Source organism: Orycteropus afer, unplaced genomic scaffold (assembly GCF_000298275.1).
Source record: "Orycteropus afer afer isolate SDZICR_OR568_19922 unplaced genomic scaffold, OryAfe1.0 scaffold00754, whole genome shotgun sequence".
Taxonomy (NCBI): Eukaryota; Metazoa; Chordata; class Mammalia; order Tubulidentata; family Orycteropodidae; genus Orycteropus; species Orycteropus afer.
In genome coordinates this window covers 389,202-401,792 of record NW_006922341.1, presented here as the reverse complement: position 1 = coordinate 401,792, position 12,591 = coordinate 389,202, and the positions used below count along the sequence as shown (strand labels likewise).

The window sequence follows — 12,591 nt, the reverse complement described above, 5'->3', positions numbered from 1 at the left end:
CCATATCCCCCCAGTGTAACCTTAGGACCCTTAGAGATTTCATTGAGAGGGTTTGGGATGACAGTACATTGATTCCTGTGTTCAGGAGCCCAAAGCAGCTCTTTTCCCCACCCCTGGGCCATTTTACCCACACGTGCATATGGCCTCCAGTCTCCTGCTAGGGGCTGGACTAGAAGACCTTGTCCCCCTTGTCAGTCTTTATTTTCATCAACTAGCTGAAACTCTGATTCAAATGGTCCCAGGTGAGACTTCCCATCATTAAATTCCTCCTGATCAGAGTGAATAGAATGGGCTCGTTTAGGCCTCTTTACATTGGAGAACCATCAGGAATTTCTGTTGGCCCACTCAACTCCTGTAGTGCTGCATTAGAATTGTTGCAGTGACTTCCACCATCCTGACATCAATTCCTCAATTTATTTTAGAAGGATCAGCACAAGGCTGGTCCTTATCACGTGGAGATTAAAGGTGTCCCAAATGTCCAAATTTCCCAAATTGTTGTATCACTCCATCTTCTCTAACATAACTTCTCCTTCTCTGCTCAGTTCTCTCTCCCCCACCTTATGTTGTTGTCAGGTGCCATCGAGTCAGCTCTGACTCACAGCAACCCTGTGTACAACAGAATGAAACACTGCCCAGTCCTGCACCAGCCTCACAATACTTGCTATTCCTGAGCCCATCTAGCCACTGTATCAATCCATCTCATTGAGGGCCTTCCCCTTTTTCACTGACCCTTCACTTGCCAAGCATGATATCCTTCTCCAGAGAATAGTCCCCTCCAACAACATGACCAAAGAAGTTGAGGTGAAGTCTGGCCATTCTTGCTTCCAAGGAGCATTACGGCTACACTTCTTCCAAGACAGATTTGTTAGTTCTTCAGGCAGTCCATGGTACTTTCAGCATTCTTCACCAACACCATAACTCAAAAGCATCAACTCTTCTTTGGTCTTTCTTATTCATTGTCCAGCTTTCACATGCACACAAGGCTACTGAAAATACCATGGCTTGGGTTAGGCACACCTTAGCCTTCAAAAAGATACCTTTACTCTTCAGCACTTTAAAGAAGCCTTTTGCAGCAGATTTTCGCAGTGCAATACATCGTCTGATGTCTTGCCTGCTGCTTCCATTGCTGTTCATTGTGGAACCAAGTAATATGAAATCTTTGACAACTCCAATCTTCTCTCCATTTATCATGATGCTGCTTATCAGTACAGTTGTGAGAATTTTCATTTTCTTTATATTGAAGTGTAAATCCATACTGCAGACTAGTCTTTAATCTTTACCAGTAAGTGGTTCAAGTCATCTTCACTTTCAGCAAACAAGTTTGTGTTGTCTGCATATCACAAGTTGTTAATGGCTCTTCCTCCAATCCTGATGCCACAGTCTTTCTCATATAGTCCAGCTTCTTGGATTATTTGCTCAGCACACAGATTGAGTAAGTATGGTGAAAAGATACAACCCTGACGCACTCCCTTCTTGATTTTAAGCCATGCAGTATCCCCTTGTTCTGTTTGAATGACAGCCTCCTGGTCTATGTACGGGTTTCTCATGAGCACAATTAAGTGTTCTGGAATTGCCATTCTTCTCAATGCTATCCACAATTTGTTATGATCCACACAGTTGAATGCCTTTGCATAGTCAATAAAACACAAATAAATATCTTTCTGCTGTTCTTTGCTTTCAGTCAAGATCCATCTTACATCAGCAATGATAGCCCTTGTTCCATGTCCTGTTCTGAATTCAGCTTGCATTTCTGGAACTTTCCTGTAAGTATGTTGTTGCAACCATTTTTAAATTATCTTCAGCCAAATTTTACTTGCGTATGATCCCACCTTAGGCCCCCCTAATTCACTCTAACATCTCACAGAACTCATGAAGTACCAGGAAAGGCCTCATGCAGTTGTGAAGGCTTGTTGTTGTTGTTATTTGCCGTTGAGTCAGCCCCGACTCATAGCGACCGTTCCTTGGGTTTCCAAGGCAGTATCACTATGAAGTAGGATTGCCCAACCTTCCTTCCGAGGAGTGGCTGGTGGGTTTGAACCGCCAGCCGTGGGTGTGGCAGCTGACTGCCTGAGGCCCTGAGGCCATCCCCGGGGGCCAAGCTAGCAAATCCCAAATCCGTGCATCAGGTGTCAGCCTGGGAGACTCTCCTCGCTCACGTGTTAAGAGGCTGACAAACCCAAATTGGCAGGTCAGATGACAAGGCGCTATCTTAGAAGGCTGTGGAAGGTGGTGAATCAGGTCAGATGATCGGCTCCTGGCTCAAGTCCCGGAGGTCAGATGATGACAAATCAGATGCAGGATCCAGAATGAGAGAACGTTGCCAGAGCATTCACAGATATCCAATAAGGGTGATCATGTGCCACCCCCTCCAGTGAGGCGGAGACTCAAGATACATCCTACCCTAATCCTGCCTCATTAACATAAGGGACAACTCATTCCAAAATGGAACCATAATCACAGACACAGAAGCTAGGATTTGTAACACTTCACAAAATGGAGGACTATGACTAGAAGATACCAAACTTTAAAATGTACCAGTGATAAGTATGCCATTTTTCATACCATGAGCGGCACACTCACTAAGCTTGTAGTAGCAGCACAGCAGATTCCTGATTCTTAGTAGCACTGATACACTTTCTGCTCCATTACTCTACACATTTTTTGCTGCCTCTACTCACTGATGGGCAGTTCTTAAACATATTTAGGCAAAGACTATTAAAATGTGTTTCTGGTACATGTTGGGAAGCACATGCTGTAACAATGAGGGCAATCCTGGAATCATACCCTGATTCTGGATGCCTGTAAAGGACGTGGGGAAAGTTGAGACAGACCCCTTCTTCTCAGGGTGGCAACCTTGAAGCAGGTCACTTCTCTTCTTTGGCCCCTAGTCACTGCCAACCACCTCCTATTATAGCTCTGCCTACTCCCTCCACAAGGAAGAGACCTTTCTTCCCTAAGTTCAGGATCTGGGCCTGAACTAGGCCCACATCTCTCCAGCACAGTGGTGGGGCTGGCAGGACTGGGACTAAAATGGGGGCATTTCTGCCCTCCCTTTACCCTCGTTGAGAGGAAACTCCCTCAGATGTCTCTGCCTCTACAACATTTCTCTCAATCACCAGAGTTTTACTGTTTTACCCAGCTTCACTGTCCTTGTTCCTCACTCGATTTTATTGAGTAAAGGAAGCCTTGGAAGTGTGCTTCTCATCTCATCCCCTGAATGGGATGAAGAGAGAATGTTGTGGTTCCGACTCAGGGCATGGTCTGAGGCCTTGCTTCCACAGTGGTGCTGCTGCCTTTTCTGCTGTGAAGATGCTGTCACTGACTCAGCACAGGGCTCTGCTCCTCAAGACACCCCTGCAGCCCAAGGAGCTGCTGGGGCCTCTGAAGAACGTCCTCAGTGAGGCAGCAACATGGTTGCTCTTGGTAAATGCGACTCTTGGATGCAGGACTCTTAAGTGTTCTTTCCACGTGATGAAGTCTGCACAGGGCTGCACACAGTCTCCAGGTCAGTTCTGGTGTGGGGGCTGGGGGTGAAGCAAGCACCTGTCACAAAGCCCAAGCCACAGGGCCCATCACAACATGCGTGTCATGGAGCTCCTCTCATAGACCCTCTGTCATAAAGCCTGACAGGGTGCCTGTCATGGACCCCCTGTCATAGAGCCTCTGTCAGAGTCTTTCTCACAGTCTTTGTCGTGAGTAGGACTTTGACTTGAAAGGATGACTGACCAGCTGATTACTCAGATTTGAGTATTAGGGGTAAATTAAGAGATATGGAAACTTGCCGAGAGCCCCCAATATTTAAAGACTTCTTTAAGGAGGTGATTGGTGGTGGTAGTAACAGAAGTGACTCTGAGGTACTGAATAATGAAAGTCAGTTAAGATGCACGGAACTCAGTGAGCTGTTTCCCAGTGATGGTGCAGATGTTCGCTCCTGATCCCTCTCAGGGGCTATGCGAAGCAGTGGATTCTAACTAACAGATTCTGCATTGCAAGTCACCTTTTTATTTTCAAATAACTTTTTATTTTTAAACTATTTTGAATAGTCTTAAACCCACAACCCACTGCCATTGAGTCGGATCACCAGAGTCAGGAGCTCTGGTGGAGTAATGCCTAAGGCATTTGACCGCTAACCAGAAGGCTAGCAGTTCAAACCCACCAGCCACTCCTCGAAAGGAAGGCTGGGTGATCTACTTCCGTAGTGATACTACCTCAGAAACCCAAGGAGGGGTAACTGTGAGTCGGATCCAACTCGGTGGCAGTGAAGACACACAAGAAATTACAAAAACAGTACTAGTATCCCATGTACCCTTCATCCAGCTTCCTCATGATGACCTTGACATAACAAGATACATTGTTACAACCAGGAAATCAATGTTAGTACAATTCCACTGAGTTAGGGACTGACCTTCTCTAGTGTCATTGGTTTTAACATGTGTATTTCTCTTTTTTTCCCAGCTAACCTTAAAGAAACTTGTCAAGTTTTGGTTTAGTGTCAGAAAGAATGCCCACAATGATCAGAAAAGAATATTACAAATCTCCTCCTTTTCCAGCCACATATCTGGATGAGGCTGGATTTTCTCATATTTCAATCCAAACCACATCACACCAGACCAAACGCAGGCTCCACTGGCTTCAACTAAGCCCAACATTAAAGAGATTTGAAAAAAGGTAAATAAAATATCTTTGTTTTCTAAAATAGTTATTTTTCTTAAAAATGGTATATTAACATGACACAGGGTTATAATTTTTAACAAATAAAGACATATTTTTAAAATGCCAGTTTTAATTTCAAATGCCATAAACATTGATCAAGGTAACCCCCATTAACAAAAGCTTCATAGGGCTGCATATTTTTTAGATTTTGAAGGGTATTGTGATACCAATGCTGGCTGGAGAACCCCCCATGCAGAGCTCCTGGGCACTGAGACCCCAACACACAAGACAGAGGCAGGAGATTTCTGTTAAGATGGAGGAATAGGTAGACAAGCGACACAGACCCTCTTCAACAAAGAAAAGAAAAAACAACTGACAGAGATACAGATGATAATCCTGGAATCCTGAGCTTTGAAAGGAACTATACTGAAGTGGATTAGGCACCAACTAGTGGAAAAACCTGAACAAAAAGTGAGGACAGACAGTCAGAGCTGCAGACTGTCAGCTACTCTGACAAGACCAACAGCCTGAATATTTCCAAGTGGTGTTGGGACCTGGGAATTGCCCTAAAGATCAGTCCTGGTCACCAAGGGCTGCAGAGACAACTGCTCTGGTGGCCTATGACTAGGAAGGGAAACAGCAAGGAGGGAGACAACCTGAGCTGTTGACTTTCTGCTGTCCAGAGGGCGCAGCCATTTTCACTGTTTACATGTGGCAGCCATTTTAGATATTTAAAGTGACCGAGGGTGCAGCCATTTTGAATGTTTACAAGTGGCAACCATTTTGGATTTTAAAGTGATAGCATTCTCATTCGATTCCAAGGACCTAAGAACAGCCTGTTTGCCAGAGGCGTCAAGGACATATGGGAGGCTGACAACAGGAAAGGAGACAGGTGGTGAGTGTACAGGTGCTGTCAACTAGTGACTAGAGGAGCACAGCACAGTACCCTGCCTGTATAGATAACATACAAACAAAACAAAGAAAATGAAAATTGTGGGCAAGTCACTCCAACATATAATCACCAATTAAATATAAACACAAAAACATCACATGCCTTGGAGACAACAGAGCATCACAGTCCACACAAAGCAAGATAAAGCAGGAAAAACAAGGACCAGCATAAAGACCCAAAATACATCCCTGAGGAAGACGCAGCATTGGAACTCCCTGATAAGGAATTCAAAAGAATTACATTTAGTTACCTTAAAGGATTGAGAGACAGACCAAGGAAAACAGAAAAACCCTAGAAGAATTTAGGAAGAAAATACAAGAAGAAAATGACAAAATCAATGAAAAATTAGAGATGATTCTAAATCTACAGATAGAAATCCAGAAGATTAATACACTAAATTGTCAGAAATAGCTAACACATTGAAAGGGCAAAGGAGTAGAATTGATGCAATGGAAGACAGAATTAATGAGATTGAAGACAAATACCTGAATACTTCTTTGGAAAGGGATCAATCAGAAAAAAGATCAAAACAAAATGAAGAAAGCCCAAGGTTTATGTGGGATACTATCAAAAAGAATAACTTACATGTCATTGGAATTCCAGAACAGGAAGAGAAAAATGAAACCACTGAGAAAACTGTCCAAGATTTGTTGTAGGAGAACTTCCCTGATATGATGAAAGATCAGAATATATCCATTCAGGAAGTCCAACAAACCCCAAACAGGATAGACCCCAAGAGAAAAACACCAAGACATATCATCATCAAACTCACCAAAACCAAAGACAATGAAAGAATTGTGAGAGCAGCACGGGAAAAGCGAAAAGTTACCTACAAGGGGCAAACAATAAGATTAAGCTCAGATTTCTCAACAGAAACCATGCAAGCGAGAAGACAGTGGGATGGTATATATAAAACACTAAAAGATAAAAATTTCCAACCAAGAATTATGTACCCAGGAAAACTGTCCCTCAAATATGATGGTGAAACTAGGACATTTCCAGATAAGCAAAAATTAAGGGAATTTGTTAAAACCAGACCAATCTTACACGAGATGCTAAAGGGAGGCCTCTGCACATAGAAGCAATGACAACCAACAACAACTGACCATTAACACACGAGGATATAACTCAGAAACCAACCCAGCTATGAAGTATCCAAAGTAAATAAGCCTACAAGATTGTAAACAGGGAACCAGAGACACCAACCGACAAATGAGAACAACTACAAATCAAAAAGAGGGGAAAAAGTCTGTGTCATTACAGAACTTCTAGATGGTAGGAAAGTCAAGACAATTACAAGATAGAACAGACTGTTCTAAACTTGGGAAGAAAACTATAAATCACAGGGTAACCTCAAAGAAAAATGATAAACCTTCGCATTAAAATAAAAGAGAGAACCGGCATATAAATATTCAACAAATACTAAAACAATTGCAATGAAGGAAGTGATAACATGATTCATAAACAAAACGAGCACAGCATAGAAAATTATATGGAATAAAGAAATCAACACAATGAAAAAGCACAGGACAAAAATGACAGCAACAAATTCATACTTGCTGATAATTACGTATCTGGCAAGGGACTTATCTCTAAAACTGGTAGAAGACTCCAACACCTCAACACCAAAGGAATTAACAATCCAATTGACAAATGGGCAGAAGACATGAAAAGACACTTCACCGAGGAGGATATTCAGGTGGTCAGCTAATACATAAAAAAATGCTCACAATCATTGGCCATCAGAGAGATGTAAATCAGAACAACGAGATACACCGTCTCACCCCAGCACTGATGGCAAGGTTCAATTAGACAGAAAATAACAAACGCTGGTGGGGATGTGGAGAGACTGGGACTCTCATACACTGCTTGTGTGACTGTGAAGTGACACAACCACTGTGGAAAGCAATATGACAATTCCTTAGAAAGTTGGAATTGGAGATAGTGTTTGACCCAGCAATCCCATTACTAGGTATGTATCTTAGAGAAGTGAGAGCTAGGATAGGAACAGATACATGCATGCTCAAGTTCATCACAGCATTATTTATAATAGCAAAAAGATGGAAACAACCTATGTGCCCATCAGTGGAAGAGTGGATGACCAAACTATGGTACACATACATACTGGAATGCTATGCAGCACTAAAGAATAATGTAGAATTTGCAAAACACCGCATAATATGGATGAACTTAGAGGACATTATGCTGACTGAAGTAAGTCAATCACAGAAGGACAAATATAGTTATTAGTTCGTTGTTGTGGAGGTTCAAGGAAAGGTTTATATGGAGGGAAACTTTGTTGGTTGCCAGAGGTGGGAGGGGCGGGGAGGGAACACTGCAAAATAAAAAAAATAAAAAAATAAATGCATTGACCAATGTCACTTTAGTTTTGTGTATTTCACCGTACATAAATTATATTTCAATAAAATGGATTAAAAAAAAAAAGACAGAGGCAGGAGTGTCTTGATTCATTGCTAAACACACATACTGGATGACATCAAACTTATCCAAAGAAGTTAAAATCTCAGACATTTGTGAAGTGCCTGTGAACAAAGGAATACTAATTCTCGCTCTAGACTCCATGATCTTCAAGTGACTTTTTCAGAAGGAGAAACATAATAAAGTCCTTGTTACTTAGTCCGAAGTGTGGTAGCCAAAGAAACTGAAGTTATCCATCAACTTTGGAATTCTCTCTTATTTTAAAGAATGCTCTTGCATTTAAACAGAGTGCTCATTATCAAATTCTTGCAGGCTTTAAAGACAGGGTTCCCCAAGTCTGTAGAGCTTGGTCTAAGAGTTCATGAGTTTGGTTTGGTCCATGGCTGTGAAGAATATACAAACAGCAGCTGTAATGAGGAGATGCATCCCCTCATAGAGCAGCTTCGGGGAAAACACACTCCATATAAACAGATGGTAACGCAGGGATGTCACCAGAATGATATACGCAGAAACCGGAATGGAGCCTACCAGCGCGTAGCAGAAGCAAGCATGACGTAGTGATGACCGGCTGTGGGTGACAATGAAAAGGGAAGTTAGTAGGTGCCACTCTATATAGTGTAGGTCCCTACATGTGACCCTGTACTGTGTGCATGTGGGTCTGTATGTGACACCCTACTGTGTGGATCTGCACATGCCTCTGTATTGTGTGCATGTGGATCCGTGTGTGCAACCCTGTACCATGTAGATCCATACGTGCCGCTCTGGATCATGTGCATCTGTATACGTAACCCTGTATTGTGTGCATCTGTACGTGCCACTCTGTACCGTGTGAATGTGCATCTGTACGTGCGACCCCGTATCATGTGGATCTGTACATGTGATCCTGTACCGTGTGGATCTGTACATGCCATTCTGTATCATGTGCATGTAGATCCATACATGCAACCCTGTACCATGTGGATCTGTACATGCCCCTCTGGATTCTGTGCAACTGTACATGCAACCCTGTACCGTGTGGATCCACAGTGCCACTCTGGAACACGTGGATGTGAATCTGTATGTGTGAGGCTCTATAGTGTGGATCTGTACGTGCTACTCTGTGTTGTGTGGATGCGGATCTGTACGTGCAACCTTGTACTGTGTAGATCCATACGTGCCACCCTGTACTGTGTGGACGTGGATTTGTAGGTGCGACCCTGTATCATGTGGATCTGTACATGTGACCCTGTACTGTGTATATCTGTGTGCCCTTGTACCATGTGGATCCGTACGTGCTCCTCTGTACTGTGTGCATCCATATGCACCACTCTCTGTATCATGTGCGTGTGGATTTCTATGTGTGACTCTATACCATGTGGATCTGTACGTGCCACTCTGGATCGTGTGGATGTGGATCCGTGTGCATCCATACATGCCATTCTGTATCATGTGCATGTGGATCCATGTGTGCAACCCTGTACCGTGTAGATCCATATGTGCTGCTCTGGATCATGTGCATCCGTACACATAACCCTGTACTGTGTGCATCTGTACGTGCCACTCTGTACCATGTGAGTGTGTATCTGTACGTGCGACCCTGAATCATGTGGATCTGTATGTGCCACTCCAGATCGTGTGGATATGGATCCGTGTGCATCCATGTGCCATTTTGTATCATGTGCATGTGGATCCGTGTGCGCAACCCTGTACCGTGTAGACCCATATGTGCCGCTCTGGATCATGTGCATCCGTACACGTAACCCTGTACCGTGTGCATCTGTACGTGCCACTCTGTACCGTGTGAGTGTGCATCTGTACGTGTGACCCTGAATCATATGGATCTGTATGTGCCACTCCGGATCGTGTCCATCTGTACATGCAACCCTGTACTATGTGGATCCGTACATGTGGTTCTGTACTGTGTGCACCCATATATGTAACCTTGTATCGCATAGATCCATGTGTGCCACTCAGTACTGGTGGACCTATAGGTGTGACTGTATCAATCATGTCAGGTCCCAAGGAATTGGCCAGACCAGGCTGCATGACGGGCGCTCCCGTGCAGTCAGCAGCCATGGCGAGCCATGTCTTTTTCTTTATAATGGGGGAGTCAGGATGGAACTGGGGATAGGGAACAGGTAACTGAACTTCACCTCAGACTCAAGGTCAATGAGACATGAGGAAGTTTAGGGCAGCCAGGAGGGGGAGGCTGTGGGCATTCGTGGTGATGAGGCTGCCAGGTATGTTCCTGGCCCCAGAGCAGGTGTGCATCAGAGCAAAACTGGAGCTGACAGAATGGGGATGAGAAGCACTCCTACCCTGGGCTCCCAGGCCTCAGACCCCCGCTTCACTGTCACAGGCCCCAACTCTCTACTGAGGCCATGGCAGCAGTACTGAGTGAGCTGCAGTGGTCACACAGGCAGTGGCCAGCAGAGGGCCAAAGTACAAGGAGGACCCCTGCACCGACAGCACGCTGTGGACCTCGCCTTCTGGGGAGGGGAGGAGGGAGGGCTGCCCTGCCAGCCTCTGGGGGCGCTGTGGAGTCCGCAGAGAGGGGTTCACTTCCCAGAGTTCTGGGGGCCAAGCACTCAGTGTCTCATGTCCCCCAGCCCATCGACAGCAAGCAGGTGCTCTTGGGTCAGTGAGGCCACATACCACCTGCTCTGAAAGCCAGGCTGCACAGCACAGGCCCACAGGCAGCTCCTCAAGGAGGTGGATGGCACTCCTGTGGGAAAGCCGAGAGCAGGCTCACCTTGGGTCTGTGCTGTAAGAGTCACTCACCTGCCTGCCTCTGAGCTCAGGTAGTTGACCAGGTGGCTGGCCCACAAGATGGGGCCCACATAGGTGGCAAAGGTGGTCAGGAAGGCAGCGGGGACTTCCACGTAGTGCCCCAGGCCTACGAAGCCTGCCGAGATGTCCACAGTCGCAATGTTGTTGGAGTTGCCCTGAGAAGAGGTACAGTCGTCAAGAGAGCTGCAGCCCAAGTGCCTGGAACACTGGGAGGGTGCACGCCTCCACTCTGGGGGCAAGGACATGGCCCATCTAGGCACTTGCCTAGTGGGAACAGGCCGGTAGGGAGCTGTGGTGTGCTGTGTCTACCCGCATAAGGGGATGCCCACAGGAACAGCCAGCAGTGCCCATGCAGGGAGGGACTGTCTGGTCCAATAGGATGGACCTGGAGCTGGGCCTTCTGTCCACATAGGCAGGGTCTCCAGGTGGATGGGCTACCCATCTATGTGTGTGTTCCTGGAGTCTACCTCAGGGCAGCTTGCTTGTCTCTGAGGGGCCTTTTAGCCCTGGAGAAGACATGTGACAACTCCCAACCCCAAGGGATGGACAGTCAGGTGGGGCACCTATAGTCACCCAGGGCAAAACCAAGCACAATTATTATAATAACCAAAGAGAACAACTGACAACTATGACAAGTTCCCATAACTGCCACAGGGTGGGCATGGTACTGCCTCTGCTTCCTCTGTGAGCAGTGTTCACCATGCAGCACATGCGCCCACCGGCTGACCTTGGCCGGAGGCCCCCTCAGGAAGGCTGAGGGGTGGCGCAGGAAGCGCACCTGGAAGAAGAAGAAGGCTTGGCCGAACCAGTAGTGTGCCACTGTGACCTCCGCGGCGTCATGGCTCAGGGGCTTCCAGACGAACTTGGCCATCAGGGTCTGCACCAGGAGGCTGGACACCAGCACCGGAAGATTGTGTGGCCTGAGCAGGAGCGCCGCCAGCAGGACCAGCCCGCTGTGTATCTCCCACAAGCCCACAGGCCTGGCCCTGGTGCCCGCAGCAGCAGCCTGAGCCCTGAGGAGGTCTCTGGTGCCCGTGAAGAGGACGCCAAGGACAAAGACATACACAAAGCGAGCCTCGATGATGCCCCTGAAAAAGCCACATAAGTGATGGTCGTTAGCATCCACTGAGAAGCCCAGTACACAGTCTGTGGGAAACACCCGTCTACTTCAGAAGCACATTAACATGCCAGTGTATCTGGTGAAGCTGGCCACAGGGCCCCTGCTCATGCCCAAGTAACCCTGTGAGAATGAGGGGGTTTGGCCACCACACATCAGGGCAGACCCCTGGGGTCAGATCGGCAGGGGTGGACCCCAGACTATCCACTAAAGGCCACTGGCACACCTCTGTGTGCACTCTCTGACAGTGGGACAGCGTTCAGGGAAACGTTCCATTTGGCCTGGTACCCACCTGGTAATGGTCCACCTGCTCTACACAGGTGACAAAAATCCAGTGCACTCACGTACGCACGAGCTCTGCTTAGATTGTCACTGAGTCCACACAGTGAGATCACCCTGCTGAGAGTGTTCACAACAAAGCAGAATGAAGGAAGGGCGATGCCCACACACGCACACGTCCAAGGGCACAGTGGTCCAAAGTGTGGAGAAGGCAGCGCTGAGCTGAGTGGTGGGTGAGTTAACAAACACCCACAATGCCTAGCTCCCTTCTTCATGGGACGCAGAGAAAATGGTACCCACACCTCACGGGTATCCTAGCACTTTAACGAGAAAGTGCTCGTCAAGGGTCTAACAGACAGTGTTGGGAATGAAAAGTGTGAGC

The 12,591-nt window shown here is 46.4% G+C and overlaps 1 protein-coding gene across 1 annotated transcript in view; it reads right to left on the bottom strand.

Moving 5' to 3' along the window:
- Window positions 1-8,395: 8,395 nt before the first annotated feature.
- The window catches only part of PIGG (phosphatidylinositol glycan anchor biosynthesis class G), a 66,231-nt gene continuing 62,035 nt past the window's right edge, over window positions 8,396-12,591 (bottom strand). Inside the window, exons 11-13 of the mRNA XM_007957505.2 lie at window positions 11,592-11,901; window positions 10,805-10,968; window positions 8,396-8,612 (exon numbers count right to left, since the gene is read on the bottom strand). Of these exons, the coding sequence (XP_007955696.2) occupies window positions 8,396-8,612; window positions 10,805-10,968; window positions 11,592-11,901 (691 nt within the window). The remainder of the gene's footprint in view (window positions 8,613-10,804; window positions 10,969-11,591; window positions 11,902-12,591) is intronic.